Source organism: Nyctereutes procyonoides, unplaced genomic scaffold (assembly GCF_905146905.1).
Source record: "Nyctereutes procyonoides isolate TBG_1078 unplaced genomic scaffold, NYPRO_anot_genome, whole genome shotgun sequence".
In the NCBI taxonomy this organism is placed as follows: domain Eukaryota; kingdom Metazoa; phylum Chordata; class Mammalia; order Carnivora; family Canidae; genus Nyctereutes; species Nyctereutes procyonoides.
Genome location: NW_026575082.1, coordinates 32992059 through 33019251, shown reverse-complemented (window position 1 = coordinate 33019251; position 27193 = coordinate 32992059). Strand labels below are relative to the sequence as shown.

At 37.9% G+C, this 27193-nt stretch overlaps 1 protein-coding gene across 1 annotated transcript in view; it reads left to right on the top strand.

The window, feature by feature from the left end:
- LOC129514562 (rho GTPase-activating protein 15) overlaps window positions 1-27193 on the top strand; it is a 617088-nt gene that overhangs the window by 369161 nt on the left and 220734 nt on the right. The window contains exon 10 of the mRNA XM_055333243.1: window positions 20324-20422. Within this exon, the coding sequence (XP_055189218.1) occupies window positions 20324-20422 (99 nt within the window). The remainder of the gene's footprint in view (window positions 1-20323; window positions 20423-27193) is intronic.

Genomic DNA, 27193 nt, shown 5'->3' with positions numbered 1-27193 from the left:
AATATGTTGCTCTTCTTTAAAATGCTAGTTGGTTTTTCATACTGGAGTATTGACTAACTGTCTGTGTTTGATGTATGGTTTACCAGCCTGATGTCGACTTATGGTTAGAGCTTAACTTGTTAGTTCTGCTTTTGCAGCCAATTCAGAATAACTACAGATGCCTCGAGATATTAAAATTGACTGCTCAAATGGACTCAGTGTGGGAGTTTCATTGGTTTTAAATTGATAACAGCTGAAAGAGTGAATGATTATAGTGTACATGGGCACAGGACACAGCTCTTTCACAGGAGCTCTTGTGAACAAACTCCCTTAGTGTGGGAATTTTGTTTTCTTTCTCTTTATATCATAGTTATTTCTAAGAAACCTTGGGTTAAATTTTAAAATTGCACAGGCCTATGCAGAAGCCTTCCGAAGAAATAATTCCTGAGAAACAGACAAATTTTGATGACGAGGGTTTCTATTCTGGAGGGAACATTTAAAGTTAAGTAGCATTCCATAAGGTGGTAATTGTGTCTATTTCCCAGGCATCTGAGTTAAATAAGCTGTATAGGAAGCATAAACTGTCATAATAGAAGGGTTGGAGTGTTGTGTACATCTCTTTCTTCAACTCCCACAAACCAAAGCTCCAAAGTGCCTTATCACAGATAAGTCAAACAAAGCCTCTTCTTTGCTTTCTTATTCTCCTGGGAACAGTTATTATTGTTTTCATTATTTAAAAAGATGATCTGAACACTTTCTTCTCACACCGGAAAAAAAAAGAACACAAAAGAGAAATGAGGAAACTTTTCTCCCCTCCTTAAATCAGTGACACTTATATAAAAAAGGTTTTATGAAAATGCACTTTCACAATTTAATAGTAGCTTAGGGAAAAAGCCTAGTAAAGAAAAGAATTCGGAGAAATTTAAAGAAGTTTATAAGAAAGAAATATCTGTTTATAACCCGCCTTCTCCAATTTATATTTTTTCCAAGAGTTCAATGTCCTTACTATTTAATACTAGTATCTAACTTCATCCCGTTTTCAATTATCTCTAGCATTTTGCTTTTGATATGCCATTATAAATATTAGAAGCATTTCATATGGCTAACTGATGGAAAACATCAATCTATAATAATAAGATTAAGTTGGGGTTTGTTGAAGAAATATAAAGCCACATATTATGTACCTATTTCACATATTTATTTTTAAAAGAAAAAACCTGAAATGTACCCAACCAGCGGAAGCCAGACATGTAACAAATACCTAGGACTAATGACGGTTTGTGGAATTAGAGATTTATTTGACAATAACACCGACAGTGCATGTGTTTAGACACGTAAGACAATCAGAATATAAAGGATGCTGTGATTGTAAAACTCAATAAGTCATACATTTGGCCAATGTTCCTTAGACAGAGTGTTGTATATATTTATTGCTCAAATTTTGCCCCAGATTTTAACCAGTGTGCCTGGACTAAATCTTAAAATTACCCAATTTATTGACGTTCTGAGATGCATATGGTCATTGAATCATGCTTTGTGCTGTGATGGAGAACTTGTGTGGATAGCCATGTAAGAGGCTGCTACAAGGATTGACATTTTCATAAGATCCAATTCCTTTAGAAATGTAAGAGCAAAAGAGAGAAATTTTCATTTGCTTTCAACAGTTGCTGAGCTCCAATTTTTTAATGATTTTCTTATCTACCCATATTAGACAGGAGGGAGATTTTAGAGGAGATGTCATCCAAGTTAAACACATGTGAAGGTCATTAACTTGAATATATCACTCCTAACTTGTCCCTTTGAACTTGGAACTCAAACTCATAGGAGGAAAAGAAAAAAATGGAGGGGGAAGAGGACTGCCCTCGGTTAACCTTACAATGAAGGAATCTATCATGCAACCAGAGGCTGAGAAATAAGAAAGCAGATGGGCTGAAAATAATATCTTCAGGATATCTTAGTATCTTGAGATTCCAAATAATCTAAATTTCAGAAAAGCCATCACTCCCCCAGACTCCATCATCATTTGCACCATCTCACACATTCATCTCCTGAACAGTAAAATACAATGTTTACATCTTTTGTCATTCCACATTTCAGATGCACTGGGGCCTTAAGCATGTGACAATTTTTCCATTAAAAAAATTAATTAGCATAGGAGTACATTCAATATTATGTAAAGAATTTGACAGGACCTCACTTAATGTTTTTAGAAACAATTAATATGTCAAAAGAGGAAGTGAGAGCCAGTTTTGGCTATAAATATGTTTATATAATTACCAGTTGAAGAAGTCAAACATTTTAGGGAGGAAAAAAAAGCAAGGTTAGGCCCTCTCTTCATCAAAAACAGAATTCCCGATGATGTCAGATATCTCAAATTCTCTAGCATAAGTTTCCTTTATTCACATACACGCTCGCATGCATGCCCTTTAACTAGAAAGATTACATGCTTATAGTATGAATGAATAATCTTGAAGACAAGTAATATTGGTTAGAAATACACCATTGATCACCCACAAGGAGACAGAGCCACATCCGTGTGTGAAGTGATGTTCAACTCAAGATGCCACAGCAATATGGAGAAAGTATTCCAGGGGTGGTTGTGCAGTATAGGAACATAAGTATTCCAAGTGTGACTGTACAGTGTCACATACCAGGTACTACATTAGTAGTAGACATGCCTGTCTCATACCGTAGCATGGAGGACAGAATGGGAAACAGAAGCCTGGCCAGGGAGCTGTGGCCTCAGAAGAGACTGATGGGCAAGTGGTAGATAAGGAGGGAAACAGGGACCACAATCTTGATCCAGTACCAGAAGGTGGAAAATAAATAGCTCATCCAAAGAAAGTTGAGGATATGGGACATTCATCGTATTTGAGGAATTTTGGAGATGGTATTAAATACTTTTGAGTAAAGTTTTAATGGAAAGCATTTTCCTGTGATAACCCAAAGCCATCTGTTCCTACAATTAGTTATTGTAGTATGAACACTACTAAAAGCCCAAAGGAAACTTCTGTCTCCCAGATGCAATTCTCTCAGTCAAGAGTCTGAGAGGCTGGCATGGATATGTGTGTTGAGCTTCAGTTTCACATACTGAGCTGGATCATAGACACTCATTTGAGATCTGCTAGAAGGAGTCTGTGCTAATCAATTTGGCACACCATCTGGAGGCTAGAAGTGGTCTCAGCAACCTCTGCTAGAGAAGGTTCCCAGCCTGCTGCCCCCATTATCACCAGCGTAAAATCCTCGAGTCCAACAATGCCTAACAAGAAATGCAGCTCATTCTTGGGAGAAACAGATACTCGAACACAAAACTGTGCTTAGTTTTATATATGATTGAATATGTAAAGAATGCTTATAATAATGAAATACGCGAAAGACCATTTTCTTCGTCGGGTCTGGATACATATGGTGTGAAGCGATAAGGTAGTGGTGACAAGCTCTCCCTTGCTATTTAAAAGAGCTATATGTGTTCTATTTTACTCAGGAAAACAATGTATTGCAGTCATTAAGCCATAAAGATCACTGAATTTTGAAGTAGATCTGAAGTATAGTCTTGGCTCTGCTACTTACTTGCTTTGAGAGTTTGGACAAGGTAATGAAATTTTCTGTATTAACACTTTCCAGATAATGCCTCTTACGATTGTTGATACTACACAAAGAACAATTAGCATAGCAAATAATAACTATTAATTCTCATACTCTACTCCTAATTCTACTCTTCCCATCGCATGGCATATTGAGAGCACTTCTCCTGAATGCAGAGTAGATATTCTGAAAATTGCAAAACAGATAAATTGGGGGGAGATTTTTGGGGCATTGCACTAATAAAGCCAATATTGTGAGCAGAAATTCTCTGTACCTCACATTGTGCTTGTAGCTTAATATGCACTATCCAGTAACAAGGATGAAGGACAACTATGCTTACATTTCTTTATGCTTTGATTTTTATTTCTACCACCTACTCATATATATTCTTTAACTCACTATGTTCTAAGAGGATACAAAGCTACGTAAAGCAGAGTTTCCCACAAAATGAGTAAGGGAGATAAAGGTACAACAAATATGGCATAATATATCAAATGTCAAATGCTTTAGGAGCATTCAGATCATGGATTTGGGGTAATTACAAGTGGGAAAAGTGTGAGAAAGATTAATATTTCCTTTATTCTGGAGTCTTTAAATTGAGTCCTGACTCCAAGCATTTGGCTATGTGGAGAGCTGGGTGAGAATTATGCAATTCAAGATGCATAATTGTAGGAAAGCATGGGAATTATGGCTTGTCTGAAATGTAGAGGATTGGATGAGAAGTGTCTGTGGCAGGTATTTTGTGCACTGCAAAAATACTGTGCCAGGCTTGGGAGTTTGTACTTTATAGACAATTTTGTTGTTCATTTAGTACCCATCATTCCTTTTTATTTATTTGGCAAGCATTTAGTGAGGACCTCCCATGCAGAAAACAATAGGCTGGATACTGGGACTAGAAAGATGTATAATATCTTTTTTTTAGGTGGAAGGAAGGTGATTCCTTCCCTCCAAGTTGAATACTTTAGCGCTATTTAGAAATAGTTTACATTAAAAAAAAATAGACACTTCCATACTCTGCCTGCAAACTTGTCCCCATTTTAGAAGACCAATGAAAAGATATATCAGAAATCTGTATTACGAAATTAAAGCTTTTTCTAATTTTACTTAATTCCCATATAACCACAGTGGGCCTTGCCCCAACAGCATGTGAATATGAACAAAGTAACACAGATATTAAGGCACAAATACGGTAAGTTGTGATTCCCACTTGTATAACCATGGCAACTTGGGCTTTATCCTTCTCCAAGGTCTCCGTGGCTATTTCTGGGAGCACCTGCAATTTACTGCATTTGATACCCCATTACCCACATACAGACCAAGGAAGCCACCTCACCACAGCCATGCAGCCAATATCTTCTGAGACATGGCTTCCTTACCTCCTCGGTACTGTCCAAGAGCTTCCAAATCTACGAAACCTTCCACATGCCAAATGATACTCTGAAATTCTAGTTGCTACAACATTTGTAGATTCATACTGTCTCCAAAGCAAATGCAGAGACTTCTCTTCTCAGCCACCTGCATGTTTCACCTCGTATGTTAGGACCTGAAGCAACAGCTCTTAGGCTAAATCTCACAAAGTGAGAAAATGGCTTCTTCCCGTAACACATGAGGCCTTTTGCTTAAAAGAAGTCAGACCTATCCCGTGGGACTTACCTGGGATTCATGCACAATTTTGCCATATCTCAGAATTCCCATTGACTGCTTACAAGCTCAAAATTCCTCTTCAGTCACTGTCTTTTCACCCACCAATACCGACACTTCAACTTAGACGTCCGGGTGGTGAACATCATTGCGCCAATTCAGTAGGCAGACCCAACTGAGCTACTCCATTCCACCCTTACCTGCACTCCTTCCCATGGGAGGTGTGGTTGGCCAGAAAAGCAATGTAAATAAAGAATATGCACTAATCCCAGAGAGTGTGCGGTATGCAAAGTGCATCTCACAATGAGGCAGCTATTTCTTCAGTTCTGCAGGCAGCTTTGGGACAGGATAAGGTGTTTTAGAAGTGTTATTGCATAGTCGCTTTCTAAAGGAAGGGCTGGGAGGATCCCTGGGTGGCGCAGAGGTTTGGCGCCTGCCTTTGGCCCAGGGCGTGATCCTGGAGACCCGGGATCGAATCCCACGTCGGGCTGGTGCAGGGAGCCTGCTTCTCCCTCTGCCTATGTCTCTGCCTCCCTCTCTCTCTCTCTCTCTCTGTGACTATCATAAATAAAAAAAATAAAATAAAATAAAAAATTAAAAAATAAATAAAGGAAGCGCTGGGAAAAAAATAAAATTAGGGCTAAAAAAGAGAAACACACTGTATTGGACCGGAAGCCCAAAAGAGACCAAATGTTTTGGAAACATGTGCATCATGGCCTACTAATTTAGGCTCATAACCCCCTCTCTCCAACTATATTCCTGGAAATGTCTTTCAATGTCTTTGCATAGAATAACCAGAGGACCACATTGTTCAGAGCAGCCCGTGGGGAACAGGCTGACCTGCGCAGAGCTTACACCACACCTCCACGGAGCTGGCCAACACTTCCACAGAACCACATGATTCCCCGGCTCTTAATATGGTTTATTATAAAATCCTTTACCTGCCTCAAAGCACTTTTCATCAAAGCCGCTTTTAAGCTGAAGCTGAGGACCAAAGAATGCCTTTAACAGAATCCTGAAATAGCTTTTAACCCGAGGCTGAGAAGAGAAAGTGCTTTTAACCTAAAGTGCTTTCCTCTTAGGTACTTGAGCGTGTACCTAGCACTCAGCATTAGTGCCTATGAGAACACCCTTAAGACCCAAATGAAAGAGACTCCATTATAGATATTCAAACCCGTTATATTAATATATTACAAGTAATATTTGAAATCATTAAGCAGTTTTACTCCAACTAAATTTGAATCTTTTCTTATTGAACTATGCATTCATGCAAATAAATTGAAGTCTTACCACCTGGGATTCTAACAAATCTATGCTGATATTAGGAAAAGTACAGTGTTCTTCCTGGATTTCACTTTAAATCAGAGTGAGTCAAAATTGCCACACCTTCTCTACCCTAAAAGAATCTCTCAACGTGTATCTGTCACTGAATGATATTTTCAGCTGTAGTCCATAATCCTTGGGCTAAAAAGGTAAATGAAGTCATCTAAAATTAATTCGATCAATTATCTGAATAAGTTTTATGTATCAAGTTATCTCCCTTATTTAACCTGTCACTCAAACAAAAAAAGTAGTGATTTTCATAGTACACAAGGTTCCTGACTTACATGGTTCAACTTAAAATATCTCAACTTTTTGATGGTGCAAAAGTGATCTGCATTCAGTAGAACCTGTGCTTCAAGATTTGAGCTTTGGGTTTGTTTTTTTTTCCCCTGGGCTAGCAATATGTGGTACCAAATTCTCTTGATACTGGGCAGTGTCAGCGAGCCGCAGCTCCCAGTCAGCCACAGGATTATGAGGATGAACAACCTATACACTTATGACCACTCTGCATCCATATAGATATTCGTTTTGTTCACTTTTAGTAGTATATGATCAATTTCCATGAGATAGTCAACATTTTATTGTAAAATGGGCTTTACGTTGGGTGGTTTTGCCCAACTGTTGGCTAACGCAAGCATTCTGAGCCCCTTTCAGGTAGGCTCGGCTAAGCTACGATGTTCAGTAAGTTAGGTGTAGTAAATGCATTTTTGTCTTACATTTTTAACTTAACAATGGGTTTATCATGACATAACCCCATAGTAAATTGCGGAAGATATAAATAAAGTTCCTACTAGTAAGTCAAGTAAGTAGAGAACCTAATTGATAAAAGTTTTAACTTCAGAATAAGTACAGTAAGTTGTATGAGCAATTGAATTTTATGGACAGTTTTCTATTTTAAGAATATAAAGTGTATATAAGTATGGGATAAGGTGGCAAAACTTGTTGTCTTTGAATTTTATACCCTTCTCCTTTTGTTGGTCCCCTCTATAAGTCCAATGAAATCAAGACAGGCAAACAAAAAACAGGGAATATATTCAACTCAAAATGTAAATAATCAGTCTTTGCTAAACAAAAGTTAGCCATGTAATCATCCAAAATGCACTAATACAAACCAAACTATGTTTCCCTCCAACTCGACTGATCATGTCACAATTTTAGATAGAAATCATATTCTTTTGCACACATTGTTTTCTCTCATTCATTCTCTCACTTATGTATTCATTTGGCAACAAGAAGAGAATGTAATAGAATGCAATAGAATTACAAAGGGAAGAGGTGTGCCTGGGTGGCTCAATTGGTTAAGCATCTGCCTCTGGCTCAGGTCATGATCTCAGGGTCCTGGGATTGATCTCAACATCAGACTCCCTGCTCGGTAGGGAGTCTGCTTCTCCCTCACCCTCGCCCACCCCCCACCCACTCATGCTCTCTCTTTCTCTCAAATAAATAAACAAAATCTTAAAAAAAAAACACACACACACACACACAAAAGGAAGAAATTACACTTATTTCGTTTTACTGTGTATAGTTTCCTTCACCTTGAATATTCTTTTTCAGCTTCCTCTACCTAGTAAACTTATATTCATTTTCACACTTCCAGCTCAAAGTTGCCAACTCCATGAAGCCATCCTCGTCTTCCTCATTCCGAGTTAGCCTCTCTTCTCTTTATCCTCAAACTGTAATTTCATTATTTGATTATTTTACTGTCTTCCAGCTGTATCTTGTAAACTAAAGACCATCTTACTCAATTTTACTTCCAGGGAAGTTGTTGTCTGGGAAGAGGTAGAAAGGAAAGGAAGCAGGACACAAAATCTTTCAGTGGTTTTACAATTACTGTTTATTTATAATTTCATCTTCCTTCTTCTGGAAATTCTTATGTCAAAGAGTTGGACACTCCTTCAATGAGACTACTCCTCTCACCAGCCTCACAATGTTGGGTTATCCTATGTTATGTTCTTAGACTTCTTTTCCTTTTTCATTCTTCTTCTCAGGCTACTGGCCATTATTCAAATGCTCCAGGGCTGAAATATTGCGGTCCTGTGGCTTCAGGTTCTATCTATAGGCTTTCTAAACTTAAAACCTCAGTTTCATGCTCCAGACTCTCAAGAGTCCAAACTTGCATGTTTAAATGTCCATTTGTCATCTCCTGGGATGTTTGGTTGACACCTCACATTTATCTAGAGCAATCCATGATTCCCTAGCTCTGGCATGTTCACCTCAGGAAATACCGCTGCCAACTGCCAGCTGGAGTCACCCTCTGTTCTATTCTCTCTTCTCCTCTTGTCAGCAAACCCACCTTAAAATATTTTCCAAATTCAACCACATTTAGTCACTCCCATTATTACCAGCCTTATCTAAGCACCATTATCTCTCCCTGGAATATGTCACCAACCCCCTAACTGGCCTCTCTGCTTCTTTTCTTGACCCTCTCCACACAGCAATTAGAAGGATCATTTAAAAACATAAGTCACATTATTTCACTCCCATGCTCAATAATAATTGCCAATTACTTAGAATAAAATCATACTTAAAATAATATCTGATGACTTTTCTGTGACCTTCTACCTGTTTTGGCCCCCTGGCTACCTTTTCAGTTTCATCTGCAACTCTACTTCCTGATAATACCTGCCTCTGGCCATCTCCCTGCCTTGCTTTCTTTTCTCATTGCACCTATCAGTATAACATTATCATACATTTACTATATACTAATGTGTTTATGTACTTGTTTTCTCCATTTACATATAAGCTGTGTGAAAACAGAGGGTGCTATATGAGGATAGAGAGTGTTCTATTTGTTAGTCCATCCTCAGCAGGCATTGAAAAATACTCAGGGATGGATACAAAGGATGAATGAACACAAAAATTCATGAAATATTCACTTGGTCAGACCATTCTCTATACTGTTGTGATTCTGTGCACATTCACATGGAGGGCAGTTTGAGTGTGTATATTTGTGTGTTGTATTGCTTTAGGTAAGCAGAGGGTTGGAGAAGTATAGGATAAAGCTACTGCCTAAAGTAGACAAATATTGAAGAATCTTATACTCACTGTTCCATTTGAGTTAATAAACTCCTCATTTAAGGTATAAATTTATTCCTGGCTGGTGGACTCACCAAAATGTCCATTGCATTAATTGGATCAAAATTGAGTTGAGATCTATTCCCATGAGAGTTTAGGACCTTAAAAGAAGGAGACAGGGGTGCCTGGGGGGCTCAGTCCACTGAGCATCCAACTCTTGATTTCAGCTCAGGTCTTGATCTCGGGGTTGTAAGTTTGAGCCCTGCATTGGGCTCCATGTGGGGTGTGGAGCCTAATTAAAAAAAAAAAAAAAAAGAGCCAAAGAGTACTTCACAGAGGTATCGTTTGCAGTTAAGGGTGAAATTGTGAAAGGTGGGAACTACTGGAAGTCTGGAAAGAGAAGGAGAAAAAATAGAAACTAGAGAACTCTGTCATTTTGTCTGGATGACAGCAAGTCTGCTTCTGAAATTCACCTTTCGGCTGCTTGTGTCAAAGAGTGTTGTGCTTGAATCCAACTGTCCAACTTTGATTAGAGGCTACAGACTACAGCTACCCTTGTTTGGAGATATCTTCTCCATAGTCTGGGCAAATCTCTTCCAAGACAGTCCTTCCAGAATAGACATTATCATTATCCAGCAGGGACTTTAAAATCTATTAGGTTAATGAGCTACAAGTACGAATAAACATGTGGGGGAAAACTATACACAAGAGTGTACATATTTAGAATTTCTATTTATTTAGACTCCAAACTACTTAAAAGTTAAAATAATTATGTTTTTTTTCTGTATTTGCTTCTTATGAGAAAAAAATCATAAGTAAACAAGGCAATGAGAGAAATTTACTTCACTTGCAATGTATATTAGAGATTAAGCAAAGAATCAGCCCAATTTTTGGTGTCTGTGTATCAAAAAGCAGTAGCTGATATTTTAAATCAAAGCCCCAAGGCATTGTAAAATAACATAGTACCTTATGAAACACTTAATGTAGATTAGATTCAGTAATGTTTTAGCATTAAACATATTTTTCTGAATCTTAGTTCAAAGAGATAAGCCATCTATAAATTATAGTACTTATTTAAGTCACCCATTTTTCCAAAAATTATCAGTAAATTATACCATGAAGGCTCATATAGTGAGTATTTTAAAGGAGAAAAAGAAATGTAATAAAGGATGGAAGTGGAGAAAATATAAACGATAAAAGTAGAACCAGGATTCTTTGATAAGTAATCTGAAAGTTTTGGTGTAGAAACATACTCTCAAAAAGAAAACCAAATGTCACTTAGAGTTTAAAAATCAAAGGAAAAATTCAGTTAAATTGCTGAATTACCCATGTTGAGAATATTACTTCTGCCCTTCAGTATCACCGCCCCTCCCTTATAACAACCTATTGGGAAATGACGTGCCCATGTGTGTAGCACTGTGGACGGAGAAATTTTCCAAGTGCAGGCTACCTACTATGGAAGCTACTAGGGCTATGTTTTTCTCTTATCCTACCACCATTTTTTAACATAATCTCAACCAACTGGGCATCCCTCTGTTGGAACTTCCCATCTTGAGCAATTGAAGAGTATAAGTCATTAGAACAATGCTGGTGGTGGAGGTGGTAATGTAAAAAGCATCCTGAACCAGCCCTCAGAGTTGGAAGACTTCTGACCTAGCAGTGTATTTCCTGCTTCATATTTCGTGGATCTCCTTTGGACCTTTGGTTTGAAACATCTCCCAGACTGGTTCTCTAGCCTCCAGTAATTAATAAGTTACTTTGAGTTCCTAGTAAATTCTTTGAGCTCCCTCCCACTCTCATTCCTCAGTATCATTTGAATATTCTTTGTGTAAGTTAGCCCCATTGGTGGCATGCCTGGGTGGTTCAGTCAGTTGAGCATCAGACTCCTGATTTTGGCTCAGGTCATGGTCTCAAAATTGTGAGGTCAAGCCCCATTGAGCTCCATGTTGGGTGTGGAGCCTGCTTGAGATTCGCTCTCTCCTTCTCCCTCTGCACAGGCACCCATGTGTGCTCTCTCTCCAAAACCAAAATAAATAAACAAATAAAAGGTGAATAAATAAACAAGCATATACTCCAGTGGTTTTCTAAAATTGGAGCTGAAACCCTTATATATACCTCATGACCAAAATACTTGTCTGATTTGAAGCGGGGAGGGGTGGGTCTAAGCCACTCGATTTGTTATTATTGTTTTCTATTCCTCTCTATGTTCTTCATGTATGTGTAGTTCTAGGTGCTTTGTTTTTCCTTTTAAAAATTTACTAGACTAGCTGCAACGGCTCTGCATCCTGAAAGCAGAATAATCATTTTGAAAAGCATGTGGAGACTGTCTTCCTGGGTAAATGATGATAACACCGTCACATTATTTGAACATTTAACTGCCTCTATTGAGTAGTTTTCCTCATAGTTTTGATTCATTTGGAATCTAACTGACAAAGATCCCATTACTGGGTGTTCTTTCCATAATTTGTCAAAAAATATATAGCAGAGATGAGGGAGAATGAAGCTAATTTGTAATCTGGGAGACTTAACCTGGTTATATGCTGATGAACTAACTAAATCGGTCCAAAGTTTGAGAGCTTAAAGATTAAAAACCACCATTTCCTAGTTAAACTCTAATTCATTATGTAAACAACATGATTTATAAGTGCAGTCATGTGGAAGGTCTATTTGTTTTTCTCACCAAAAGATGCTTTCAAAGAAAAATTGCTGAAAATGGATTTTCTCCAACCAATGTGTTGCCTGCCACCCCTGGTATAAATGCTGAAGCGGAGAAGGAAGACATAATGATCGCACTAGCCAAGGCCATAGGCATTTGTGGAGTACTCCAAAAATATTGGCACCTCTAGCAAGAGGTGTTTTCTAAATACAAAAATTTGTTAAGAGAGGAAGAAAGGATTACCAGCGAGCCCACAGATGGGAATATAGGTAGGGAGTCGGGAGCTTGGGGTTCTGGGCTGCTCCATTTTTTGGAATATCATAAAGAAGGGGAAAACAGAAATAATCCTTAGTGTTGTGCCAGGACAACAAGCAAGGAAGTTTAGGGGGCAAAGATAGTTCATTAACGCTTGCCAAGAAAAGAATACTTTTCTCTCTCCCTCCCCCTTTCCTTATACTATTTTAAGATGGAAAGTTCTGTGGTCAAACACATTCCCACAATTTAATGGTCCTCTTTGGTGTATCAAACCCTGGATTATATCAAATTTACAGATGGGTGGTAATCCTACAACAGCCCTTAAGTTTGACATTGACATTTTAGCTAAATCTTTATGATTTACTTTCTTTAGCTAACACTTTTACTTTGCAAAGTCATTTCATGTGCACCATCATCTCCTCTAAGTTACATGATCCATCATTTTATGTTGAAGGCTAATGTTGTAGTCAAGATTCCTTTCATTGTAATTGATAGAAACCTGTCCAAACTGCAAAAGTAAAGATGGAATTTATTGGACTACTTAATTGAAAAGTTCAAGGGACAAGGATAGCTTCAGGCATGATTGGATCTAGGGACACAAATGCTATCACATCTCAATTTCCTCCATTGCTCAGCTTGTTTTCCACTCTGTTGGCTTAATTCTCCAGTATGTCTTCCCAGAAGGTGGTAACATAGCTTCTGGAAGCTCAGACTCATATCCCAATAGTTTATCAACACCTGTAGAAATAAGGCTCCTCTTTCCCAGTAGCACTAGAAAAAGCCCTAGGATGTACTCCATGAGATCAATCTGGGCCATGTGTTCATGTCTGAACCAATTACTATGACCAGGTAGAGGAAATTCATGTTTATCCCTGGAGCTAGAGGTGGTGAAATCAGCACTACCCGAACTAAATGGCAGCCAACATGAGAAAGACAACATCCTCAAAGGAAAATCAGAGCGATCTTACTGGAGAATAGGAGAATAGTCACAGCGCTGGTAAAACCAATAGAGACCCACCATACTCTTCCTAACCAGTGTCATCATTAACAGTGGATCTCATGGAGCTCTTTAGCCAAGACTGGCATTTTCTATTGTGAGTATAAACCCTCTCCTGAAACCTTCTGGCCAATGCTATGTTCATGTTCTAGTCAAGTCTATTTAGTTGCAATAAACAGAAGTTCATTCAAAAATATTCATATAAGATGGGAGTCATCATGACAACCCAGAATATGTCATGGCATTCCATGGAAAAGATATATGATCTCTGGAGTTAGGCATCAGAAAGTGAAGACCTAGGATGTGTCTGTTTCATTCCTCTCTCTCCGCAAATTAGTTCCTGTTCCCGGGCCCAGTCACCCACTGCACACAGCCATCTCCCCGAATGGCTGCCCCAACCCCCAGTATCTAAATCCAGACAGCCTTACTATTTAATTCCCTAGAGCTAACTACCTCAGTCTGTAGGACCTCAATTCTAATCATTTTAAGGGAGAATTTCATTGCTTTGGCTTGGATTTTATGACAGCTTTTCATTCAGTCAGCTTCACCACAGAGGCTAAGTTTTTATTTCCAGAGCCATACCTTCTTGACTGAGTATGGCCAGTTTAAAGAGGCTAGAATTAATAAGACAATTTTTGCCTTGTCTGGTAACTGATAAAAGCAAACATCTTCTATCTGTCTAATGATGTTGATCATACCTAGGCTCTTTTCTCATGAGGACACTATTGGCAATCAGGAGGGGACAGTTTTTCAATGAGGGATTGCTTGCACTTGCCCAGACCACCCAGTAAGTGGCAGTGAAGCACCTCCCCCACCTCCCACTTTGAACAGCCGGAAGTAGCCAGTAGCACACCTCACCCTCTCCAATGCATTAAGGCAAAACACCCTATGGTTGAGATTGTCTCCTATCCACCCAGCTCAAAATCTTTCCCAAATCCCAGCTTCCCTTATAATTAAAGAACTTCCAGCACTAAACCTCTCCTTCTTTTTTTTTTAAATATTCTATTTATTTATTCATGAGGGACACAGAGAGAGAAGCAAAGACATAGGCAGAGGGAGAAGCAGGCTCCCTTCTGGGAGTCTGATGTGGGCCTCGATCATGGCCTGAGCTGAAGGCAGAGGCTCAACCACTGAACCACCCAGGCGTCCCCAGCACAAAACTTCTTAAATTTAGCAGAAGTCCATTTGCTGTTTTCTCCTCCTCACCTTCTCTTCAAACCTCATACACAACCATCTGCTTTTCAGCTCCATTCTACTAAAGCCATTTTCCTCATGGTCACCGTGATAGCTTCTGAATTGTTAAAATTCCATGGGAACTTTTTGCCTTTATCACTCACCATCATTCTTCCTCATCTGAAATTCTTCTCCTCACTCCTGAATACACCCATCTCTCTCTCTCTCTCTTTTTTTAAGATTTTATTTATTTATTCATGAGAGACACAGAGAGAGAGGCAGAGGGAGAAGCAAGCTCTCTGCAGGGAGCCCAATGCATAACTTAATCCCAGGACCCCAGGATCACGACCTGAGCTGAAGGCAGACACTCAACCACTGAGCCACCCAGCTGCCCCTAAATACCCATCTCTTTGTTCTTCTCCAAGAACCTTCAATGTTCCTTCTTCATGTCAGTCTCTTTTCATCAAGCAAGAAACTAGGATGTACTCTCTCTCTCTGGTGAGTTGGCTCACCTTCTACATCCAGTTAATAAATCCTACAAAATCACGCCTTCATACCTTCCATTGCCGTAGGTGAGGTTCTTATCTCTTTTCTTCCCCTGGAGCCCGAAACTTTGTAACTATGGACAGGGGACTCAATATTTTGGGGCCTCTGTTTCCTTTCCCATAAAATTGAGTTAATAGTATCTACCACCATGGGGTTGATGATTGGTGTAAAGATTTAATAAGTTAGAACACATAAAATACTTTGAACCATGCCTGGCTTACATAGTTTACAATGAAGCTTCACTGTTATTATTAAACAGCCATGCAATAGCACTAATCACATTATATTATGAATATTTATGAGAGTTATTATCTACTACCACCACCACCCCCCCACCCCACCCCCCCAGATTGTAGGATATCATGCATCATGCATCACTGCATTTTCCAGCTGGAGCACAATGTCTGGCTTATAGTGGGCATGTAATAAATAGTTACTGAATGAAAAATTCAATATTTGTATTCTTTTTAATATCCAACACATGACAGGTGCTCATGAAATATTCACTGAATTGAATGTGATAGAACTGAAACGATCTGGAGAGAATACAAAGTAAAAAGTGCCATAATATTAGATAAAGCATAATGAGTTAATTTTAAGGGGAGAGAAATTTCCTTTGGGACTCCTTCTTAGGGTGGAATCTAAACCGATGCATCATTCCGCATTCCTAGCAAATTTAGAATTATTTTAATCTATTTGTTTGCTCCCAGTTTCAGTTTCCATGTCCTGTAAATTCTCTTTGGTTTTTTATTATTATTATTATTATTTTTTAATTTATTTATGATAGTCACAGAGAGAGAGAGAGAGAGAGGCAGAGACACAGGCAGAGGGAGAAGCAGGCTCCATGCACCGGGAGCCTGATGTGGGATTTGATTCCGGGTCTCCAGGATCGCGCCCCGGGCCAAAGGCAGGCACCAAACTGCTGCGCCACCCAGGGATCCCAAAATTCTCTTTGTTTTCATTCTCATAGCATAGCTTAGGTCACCAACAACCTGGACTTCTGTTATCATCTTTATCAGTAAGCTATCACTGCATAACAAGCAAACACAAAATCTCTGAAGTACAGCAAGAAGCATTTATTTCTCATGAGTCTGTGGGTCAAGTTGCCGGGGGTAGGCCTGACTGGACAATTATACTTTAAGTGGAAGGTCTGACTAGACTTGTCCCTAAACTGAGCATTGGCCTGGAACTGCTTTCAGTCTGGAGCTCAGACTGAAAGGGCAACAGCTACCCAGGGAAGCTCTTGTCTTGGCAATAGCAGAAAAGTAGTCTGCTGAGTAGAAATCTGTAATGCATCTTAAGGCTTCCATCTGGAACTGACACATTGTCATTTTTACTCACACAACATTGTCCAAAGCCCAACATCATTGAAATTGGAGGAATAAATATTCCCCACTCTAGTGAGTTATTCCACACAGACACACAGCAAAGGAGGTGAGCGCATAAATATAATTCAGAGAGGACGAGAAGAATCATGAATAATGATTAAATTTACCACAACTCTGTCCTTAGTCTGGTCTTCCTAGGCAATCACATCAGCCTCTTAATTAATCTCCTTGTGTTCAGTCTTTTTCAAACCACGTGCCTCCGTTTGGTTATGATTATTTTGGCTGTAGGGGATAGAATGCTCAGTGAAAAATGACATGTATTATCTCACATAGTAAGAAATCTAGAAAAAATGTTTTAGATTTAGAACTTCAACAATGTCATTGAGGTCTCAGGTTTTTTTGTAACTTTTTAAAATCCTGTTAGCTTTTGTCTACAAGCTTGTTGTCTCATGGTGATAAGATTGCTGCAGTAGCTCCAAGCATCACATGATTGCACAGTGATGTTCAAAGCAGAAAGAAAATAGAAAGAGTGCCTTAATACACCCCTCTCCTTTTATCTGGGAAAAAAAAAGAAAGAGAGAAAGAAAGAAAGAAGAAAGAAAGAAAGAAAGAAAGAAAGAAAGAAAGAAAGAAGAAAGAAAGAAAGAAAGAAAGAAAGAAAGAAAGAAAAAAAAGAAAGAAAGAAAGAAGAAAGAAAGAGAAAGAAAGAAAGAAAGAAAGAAAGAAAGAAAGAAGAAGAAAGAAAGAAAGAAAGAGAAAGAAGAAAGAAAGAAAGAAAGAAAGAAAGAAAGAAAGAAAGAAAGAAGAAAGAAAGAAAGAAAGAAAAGAAAGAAGAAAGAAAGAAAGAGAAAGAAAGAAAGAAAGAAAGAAAGAAAGAAAGAAAGAAAGAAAGAAAGAAAGAAAGAAAGAAAGAAAGAAAAGGAAAGGGAAAAGAAAAAGAAAAAAGAAAGAAAAGAAAAAAAGAAAAGAAAAGAAAAATTCTTGTAGCTTCCGAAATCATCTCTCCTTACAGTCAACTAATCAGAAGTATCTAATTACCCAGAGCTGCAAGGATGGCAGAAGTCAGTAGGGAACATTTCCAGGATCTGTCTTATAAATGGACTCTAAAAACAAGAAAGAAATCGGGAAGAGAATAGTGTATGTATAAGAAAGCATTGGTGTCTGCACACTTTCAAATAATTTAACCAAGCTACTAAATATTTAAGACTCTCATAATGCCAACTTCATTTTTTTAAAGCTTAGTACATCAAGATTTCTCTAAATAAAAGTGAATATTTCTCCAGAACATCCATTCTTCCCATCAAATTTGTATACCTTCCTTCTGTTTTCCCTAAATGGCCTCTTCTCCCCTCTCTCACCACTTCACTTAAGCCTTACTTCTCCCAAAGATTTGGTTCTTCTCTGGGAAGTCTTCCGTGAGCACCAAAGGCTGGTCTGATGTCCTGCCACATGCTCAATAAATATTTATGAAATTGATTTGAATCATAATTTGCATTAGAGGGTTTTGTACTTTATAGTAATTCTTCCAGACTCTAATCTCTGGCCGATTTAAATATTGCATCTGAAGTTTGGGGTTATTTTTCTTAAGTAATAGTTTATGTCATTTTTTGTTATAGTGGTGGCTCACTGTTTTTGAACAAATCTTTCAAGATTTGACCAAGTATTCAAAGCAAATACCCATGGTTATTTCCCACTTCTCTACACTGTTATGTTTTGGGCCTATCATCTTTCTGTCTCTTGGATGAAAACACACATTTTCATATTGAAATATATTCATGCTTTAGCCTTAATTACTTCCCTTTCTGCTGGGTTGCCCTTAATTCAAGCCATCACCTTTTCTAAGAAATGAATGAAAATCATGACTTCCTTGACGTATCAACACATTCCATTTTGACTATGCCTTTGTAATATTTTACTTACCATGCTGTCGTGTTGAATTTTGCTTTTCTCACCACTTCTACTACAAATATATTTTTTTAATTTATTGAAGACCTCCACTGATGATGAAGACAATGTTTTGCAATCAATCATTCAATAAATGTTTATTGAACTTCTAGTATATGCCAAAGATTGCTTTCTAGGGACCCAGGAAGAAAAGATACAGGTGTAGTCTTTACTCTCCTGGGTTTTGCATTCTAAGCAGGGGAAATAACTAACCAGGAAACACATCAGTCTGATACACCAGGCAGAGATAAGTGCTCTAAGGAAAATAAAACAAGAAAGAATCATGGAAGGTTCCAAGTGCAGTGGGGCCATGTTTTAGCAAAAAGTGGGTAGGAAAGGCAACAGAAGTGACCTAGTACAATGGAGTTTCACACAGAGGCTATAGTAGGTGCAAAGTCCCTGGGGGCAGAAGTGTGCTTGGTATTGGCAAGAGTCAGCAATGTGGACAGAGTGGCTGCTGGCAAGTGATGGGGGGAGAAAGGAGAGAGGAAATAAATGAATTCAATTAATGGGTACAAGGGCAGGTCACGTGTTACCTTGGAAGTTGCAATAGGGAACTGAAGTTCATTTTGAGCAAGATGGGAAGTCCTTGAAACCACTAAATATTTGTTTCATTATCAGTAATAAACATCTATGCTGTTTTTTTTAAAAAAAATCTGGAAGTGGCTGGAGGTGATGATTACACAAGAATGTAAATGCACTTAATGCCACTGAACTGATCATGTAAAAATGGTTACGATGGCAAATTTTACGTTATGTATATTTTAACACAATAAAAAATATCTATGAGTGAATCCTGTGGGCCGAGTCTGTGCTGAGCACTGGTGACTACATGAACACAAAGAGGTTGAAGATGCTCCAAATATGCTTTGAGAAAATACATTCCACATATTATAAATGTAAATACACACCGCAGGGCAGTCAAAATCATGTTCCCAGTGAGAAGACCAGGCTAGTACTTCAGAGTGTGTTCTCAGAAGCATCAATCTGGAGAGATGCCCTTTGAAATGAAAGGATCTTACTCGAATAAGTTCGGGCTATAGTGCATCCTCCAGCCCTTTGTGGAGATTCTCGGTGCAGATTGGCCTGTCACATGCTGTAAAAATACACATGAAAGAAACCTGGTTAACTTAGTTTAACTCAACATTGCTAAGCTGTTTTGATCACAGGACTTTTTTTCCCAAATTGCCTATTAGCATCCCGAGGAACTGGTATTCCAAAGAACCCGTGTGAAAGGAGACACAAAGCTGAGATAGGAAGAGAAGAGTTTCTGGAGAAAGCATGGTCAGAGTTGAGCTGTAAAGGATAGGGGATACTTAGATTCTACAAGAGAAAGGGCATCCAAAAAAAAAAAAAAGAGAGAGAGAGAGAGAGAGAGAAAGGGCATCTAAATCTAAGGCAGGAAAGACACTAAAAAATTCCTTTCAAAGTAAATCTGGAACGTGCCTCTTCAAATATCATTGACCCACTGAACAAATCTTCGAAATACACTGATAAAATTACAATCATTGGCAAATTTCTTCTAAAACACTCAAGACACCAATTCATTAAGATTCATCATCTTGTAGAAGTTTTCTTAATTCCTTGTCATTACTTTATAAACAACAAAGTTATGCCCAGAGAGACTATAATTTACTCTGTCGTCCCTGACTAATCGATGGCAGAGTGTTAGTTTTCTTTCTCTGGGCCCAGAGTCCTATTCCATAAAAGAGGGAGTTATGGCCTTTGTATCTCTGCAATAGACCCTTTGGAATTAAAGCAAAAAAATTGATTCCTATGCAAGACGCAGATTTTAGCACGCAGTGGATATGGAAACAGAATCAAATTAAAGAACAACGCAATCTTGGATTTTAATGAAGCTCATCTTTGTTTCTTTTGCAGATCAAATTTTTGGCTCTCATCTGCACACAGTGTGTGAACGTGAAAATTCCACAGTTCCACGGTTTGTAAAGCAATGCATTGAAGCTGTCGAAAAAAGAGGTGGGTAACTGAATATGCAGCAATTTCCCCCATTAGCGCACCCTCTAAACAACCAATGCTCAAGTTAACAGCGCCACTTGATTTGTCTGGGAAGCCATGCAATTAAAACTTGACTTCTGTTAATCGGTTAAGAGGATCAAGTTTCTTATTAACTTCAGTTTGTTTTTACAATAGGGACATCAGTAATTCCCACTAATGTTCTTTTTTTTTTTTTAATATTTTGTCTGTCTGACATGTTGTTGATTCAATTGCAAACTTCTTGTTTTCAAGCCAGTGATAAAACATTCATAAAATATCAGCACTCACAGTGTTAGAACCCTCCTAACATTCATGCTGGTAGATGTTGTGCCAGAACAATTTTTGGTAAGCCCCCAACATTACCCAAGTGAAGCAAATAGCGTTCCCACTTGCAAACAGTGATATCCCGTCTTCCGTGTGTCTCTGATCACTATAGAATATGGCTAACCGGTTCTCCTGGAACAATTAACAGATGCACCTTGAGTGTTAAGACGACCTTTGGTTCCCATATTTCAACATTCTGTTTTTCATCAGAAATTATTTCATCTTACCACGGGGAACAAAACAACCCAACTGACTCATCATTTCTTTGCTGGTCTATCTGTGGGGTGTTTTTCCTTCAGACTATGACTTCATTCATTCAAGGTCATTTTCCCTGATAGATACATACAGTAGATGCAGAATCTCAAAAAAATGTATTGTATAAAAATATGAAGCTTCATCACCATCTGTTACAAGTTTACAACATATTCCCAGGATCTAGGGGGATATATATCATGTAAAAGATAGAGGTGTTTTCAGAAAAAGAATTGGTGAATCTATTCCCATTTTCTGCTCCCAGTCTCTTAAAACAATAGAACCAAGGGGGAAAAAATCTTTACCAAGTTATCTACTAGAAAAAAGCCATTTTAATTCTCTCAATGTTACCTGGCTTTATTATAGAAGCATAATAAAAATGGCCTGCAATTTCCAACTCCTGGAAATTCATACTTTAATTATACTGTAAGGACAGCCTTGGGATCCTATTATTCCCATATCAGTAGGGAATGAGAGAATAACAAGAAGGGGACGAGTGGGTAGGGAAAGTAGATAGAGAGTGGCTTTGGGGGAAAGCCTATCAACACATCAGAGAGAAGAGCTGAGAGCTCGCAGAGGGTAGAAAACAGTAAAAGCAGAATGAACACAAGGAGAGGTATCTGTGAGGAATGGAGTCAATTGGAGTTTAGAGAGAAGTGTGTTTTTATTGCACATTGCAATCTCGTTTAATTTTGTAAGTTCATAATTTAGGAATAAATATTATTTAATAAGTACTTAAAGCCAAAATGGATCACTGAGAATGTTATAATGTTATTATTGCCAATAGCTAAATTATCATCATTTTCAGGAAACCTTCATCCACTTAAAAATACTCAGCACTGACGGTGCGAGCGCTGTTATATTAGAGCAACTATTCGAATAGGACTTTGGGGGAGCTGTACATAATAAGACGTGTGCACATATAATAAAAGGACTCTGTACCTCTCTATTTACGCACACACCCGAGGCAAAATGAAAACTCTGCTAGATACAGCCTGGTGGTGTGCAGATACCATAATACTGTAGAGGAAAAAATATCTATAAATAGAACTGTATCTTCTGTTCGTGGCATTTTGTTGGCGATTTTTAATAAAATAAGACAATGTTTTTGCTGACAGCAGCAATCGTATCTGGCATTATATTTCATTGTCCCAATGTTTACTCTTAAAATGAATTTGTAGATCCAGCACTAAACAGGCGCTAATCACACATATGATTATTAAAATAACTCCTAAGCATTTTAATGAAACTCAAAGACTTTACAATTCCACAAAGCAACTGATAATTCAAAGCACTTTGGCAGTGTCAGCTTAAAGGAACTCTATGGAAATGTTCAATAAAAACTCAGAGGCACAAGATAAACCTCTCCCATCATTGCAAGATTTACAAGTGTGTACTTTTGATTATATTTTTCTATGATCATTTTGTTGGATTAATATTCTTACATTTATACGCCAATTCTATTTACTCAAAGTGTTGTTTTTACTAAATTCTGGCAGAAAGCACCTTAGGACAGAAATAATTTATGTGAATCTAAGTCCAATGTTTATGCAGGCTTCTGATGACATTTTATGCCGAGGTTGGTATTAGGAAGTAGCATATAAAGGTGCCAAGTCTTTCAGCACGGCTGGGACTCAGCATATCTAGAGCCCTCCTTCTAATGGCCAGATCCTCTTCCAGCCAAGATACTCAACTGCAGAGTCATGGGAAATGCTTATGGACCAGTTATGGGAAAGGCACATTTAATGAATATTGTGTGTTTACTCTCACAGTCTTAGGGAAATGGCCTCAAAACTCACGATAGCGGTACACAGGGTGCTTCGAAAATATGTTTCCTTTCTCTCTTTTTCTCTTAAGATTATTTCCCCCACCTTTATATTAAAAAAAAAATCAATCAATTCTAGCCGTATTTTTTTAAATGCTTCTTACATGCTTGATTTTGAATGAAACAGTATCAGGAAGGCAGATCTCACCATTGATTGACTGATGCATGGATTGATTGATTAATTCTTCCATTCATTCATTCAGTTATTTGTCTTACTGGCTTGCAATTGACATAACCAAGTGGCTCATGCCCCCATAGTCTACCCAGGGAAAATCTACCCAGTGCTTGGCACAGTTGCATTCTTTAATCAACCTTGTAAAGTGATATTAGTCACATTTTAAATTTTGCATCTCACAGACACGCCTAGAAGAAAATCTATTAGTGAGCTGAATGTAAACCAATTTAGCGAATAACTTGTTTAGTGTGTTTCCTTATCTTGATTTGGTTTCCTTTATTCCTTTAAACCACCAGAGCATTCTCCCTCTCACCAACTATTATAACCGGATTAGAGCTATTTCTGTGGTTTTTGACATTGTCTGCTCAGCCTAGAGAACATACACAAAACTTGGAGGGAAACTGTAAAGGAGCCTGTTAGTCTTTAAAGCTCTTCCAAGTGGTTTGTTCACGCTTGTGTTGCCTTTACAGTTGTAGACCATGTACATGAGGATTGTAAGTAGCCAAAGAAAAACTCAGTTTATGTGTTTTCTTCCAAAGCTCTGCAAATATCGAATCATTGATCTGCTAATGCTCAATACATATGATAAAGTGCCCCAAAGCCTGAGGTCAACTGATACTTTTCTTTGAGGTCTGGGGAAACAAGCATGCAGAAGGAGGCATTGATACACACTGGTAGTATCTAGGTCTAAGCAGTGAGAAGTCCATTTTTCACTACTTTATGGAATACTTTGTGTAACTTAGAATGACCTCAAAGTGTATAGAAATTGCTTACTTAAAAATAAGGTTATCTGCAGTTCTCAGAAGACAAGGGCTTAGGAGATGTCACTTAAACAAAGTATATAGTCAAGGCTGGTGCAATTGGTATTAAGAACATAACCTGTAAAAAAAAAAATCTAACCTGTAGTTCTTTTTATGTAAAGCATATAACTGGCTGCTACTCTGCGAAGGTGCATCACTGGGAAAAAGCCTTACACAGTACCAGACATACTGTAAGCACTCAGTAAATATTGGTTGAATAATGTCACATATCCTCTTTGCTGTATTCCAGCAACAAGTAGAGATTTAGTGTCTACCCATGCCTCATTTTCCATGCTACCAGCTGACAATATAAAAGAAATATACATTAAGCAAGAAAAAAAAACTCTCTGAGTACCAAACTATGTTGAGTGTTATGAAAGAAAAGAACAGGCACTAGAGGAGAGAATAAGCCTTATAATATTTTTTTAAGGTAAGGGGAGTTTGTTTGCTTAAAAATCACATACTAGGGGAAGCCTGGGTGTCTCAGTGGTTGAGTGTCTGCCTTCGGCTCAGGTCGTGATCCCGGGATCCTGGGATCGAGTTCCGCATCGACCTCCCTGCAGGGAGCCTGCTTCTCCCTCTGCCTGTGTCTCTGCCTCTCTCTCTCTCTCTGTGTCTCATGAATAAATAAATAAAATCTTTTAAAAAAAAATCACATACTAGGGAGTTATTAGAGAAAGGGCACAAAGTTGCTGTTGTATAGGATAAATGAATGTGGATGTCTGATGTACAGGCATGATGACTATAGTTATTCTAAGGCAGTAGATTGCAGGTGCTCTCATCACACACACAAATTAGTAGATATGGGAGGAGATGTATGTTGATTAGCTTGACTGTAGTAATCTCATCAAATCACCCTATATACCTTAAATATATCCAATATACTAAATATATTATGAAATATTACTTAATACTATGTATACAATTAAATATATTTTAAATGACATAATAAACCCTGAGTAACAAACACCTATTTGTCTAGCTTTAACCTTCTGGTGAGAGTAGAAGTTTAATTTCACCAGGTTATTTTCCTGGCATATCATGCCAATGCAATATACAGAGTCAGTTCGTGTGAGATACTCAAAAGAGTCCTTTTTCCACTCAACAATACCAAACTTTTCCAAAGACTTCCTTCATATATAATGGAGTTAACTAAATGAATAAGCATATTTCTAGTCTAATATATTTTTGTGTATCTAATATATTTTTGTCTGTAAGGTCATGGGGCTTTTGAAAAAAGTTAATTTCATTAGGACAGGCATTCATGCTTTGAAATATGGTTTAACATTGCAGTTTTCCTCCGCGAGTCTTGATTCTGGTCAGTATGCCCCCAGACTATTTCCCAGCATGAAAATGACACCTAGAGATTGGTCGCAAACAATGCGAATGTACTTAACACCTCTGAACTGTAGATTTAAAAATGGCTAAGATGGTAATCTTTATATTATGTGGGGTGGGTTGTTTTTCTTTTTTTTTTTTTTTACCCACAATTAAAAATAAATGATATCATGTCTTCCAAATTTGATGATTCCAACTATAAGCTACTTTGCAGGATGTCTTGGCAGATGCTAATCAACAAGTTTGTCTTCTTTCTTTTTTCTGGAACACAAAAATACTATGACAAGAATGATACACAAAGTTACATTTTTGACTGGGTGCCTAAAAGCCACCCTGGGATCCATAACCTTGCTTAAAGATTTAAGAAAGACCTTTAGTCTACTTCTGAGAAGGTCCTTAGCCTTGAAAACTTTATCTCTCAATTTGACTTCTTAGCAGCTGTTATATTTTTTTTGCTGTCGTTTGTTTGACAGGATCCAGTTATAGGTTCCGATGTCTGTTTAAAGAAACAAGGAGGCTGTTGGCTTTCAAATTCTCTCATTGCTTGTGTGATCAGCATTTTCCCAGGCTTTTCTACATAGTTTGCCAAGCAAAGGGACTGACCTTTTGTAGCAAACACTTTTTCATTTCAAAATGCTCACTTTGATTTTTGTCCCATTTTATGCTCATTCCAAACTGTTTACAACCCACTAAAAATGACTGTGAATTATATGTTTGTGTAATGGATTCCTTTTGTGGTCGGAGTGGAATGTTTACTTTGAACAATTAGTTATCTTTGGGTAGATTATAGCAACTTGGAAAAAGAATGGCTAAAATTATTATTATACCTTAACTATTTCTTTTTGGTAATTCCTCTGCTATTACGCGAAGTTTGGGAGAATGTCACATCAGTAAGCCCATGGCATTATAAACGAGATCTATTCCTCAAATGTGGGAATATTTAGATGTCATTGTTAAATTATACGAAGGTATAGTTATATATCGACTCGGGGATACACTTATCTGACTCATAACAATTCTGAACATCAAATACACATAAACACATGCATCTTCAAATACATAAAATAAATATGTAGATATTTACTGTAGATGTATAGTGCCATTTGCATATTAGGTAAGGTATGCACATGTATGTATTTATTATATCAATAACAGACATGATCGTAATAGCTATTATGCTAAGACATACCCAGCATTATACTTGTGAATATAATTTTCCTGATACTCAATTCAGTGCATCAGTCTGCCTCTTGAGATCTCAGCAAGTGTTCACTTGCAAAAATAAAGCTTTACATAGTCTTTTCCCGATGCCTGAGAATCCAGACCCCTAAAGTACAGATCAAATTGCCTTCACTAGACAAGCTCTGCTCCCAGTTCTGCTAATTTTGTACTGTTCATTCTTTCCCACTTTGGGATAATCTATTATAGTTGGATCCAGGCACGCACGAAAGGCTGATACTTCCATGAGGAATGTGCAATTTGTACTGTTTAGTTTGTGACGAGATTCTTGAAAACTTTTATGATTCTATCTTGTTCCAGAGAGACTTCTGCTTGCTAGTTTTATAAGCAGTGAGTGAAAAAAAAAGTAACAAAAACAAAACAAACTGATAAAAATTACATGCTCAAAAAAAAAAAAATCAAGAGTTCAAGATAAGCACTTTTTCTTTTTCCCCAGAGAATATTTGTGGACTGAACAAAAATGTTTCTGAGGGCACTGACCTATGTGTTGCTTTTCTTTTTCTTTTTCTTTTTTTTTAAGTGCTTGCTTTTCATGCCTAAAGTTAGGCATCCACATGCAATCACAAAAGAGCTGATCCTCAAAGAAGCTCCGTGGAAGTTTGCAGCAGATTTTCCTTAGGTTTTATTTCTGAGTTAAAATTAAGTCCAGTTTTGCATTTTTGTGTTTTGTTTTGTTTTGTTTTAGTGCAACCCCAACGACAGCCACCTTCCTGACAGCTATAGCGTTGTGCTGAGTCCAAGTCGGAATTGGCTCTTTGGGGCAGTCGTGCTGGGGCCTCTGTGTCTGTAAGAAAGCCACA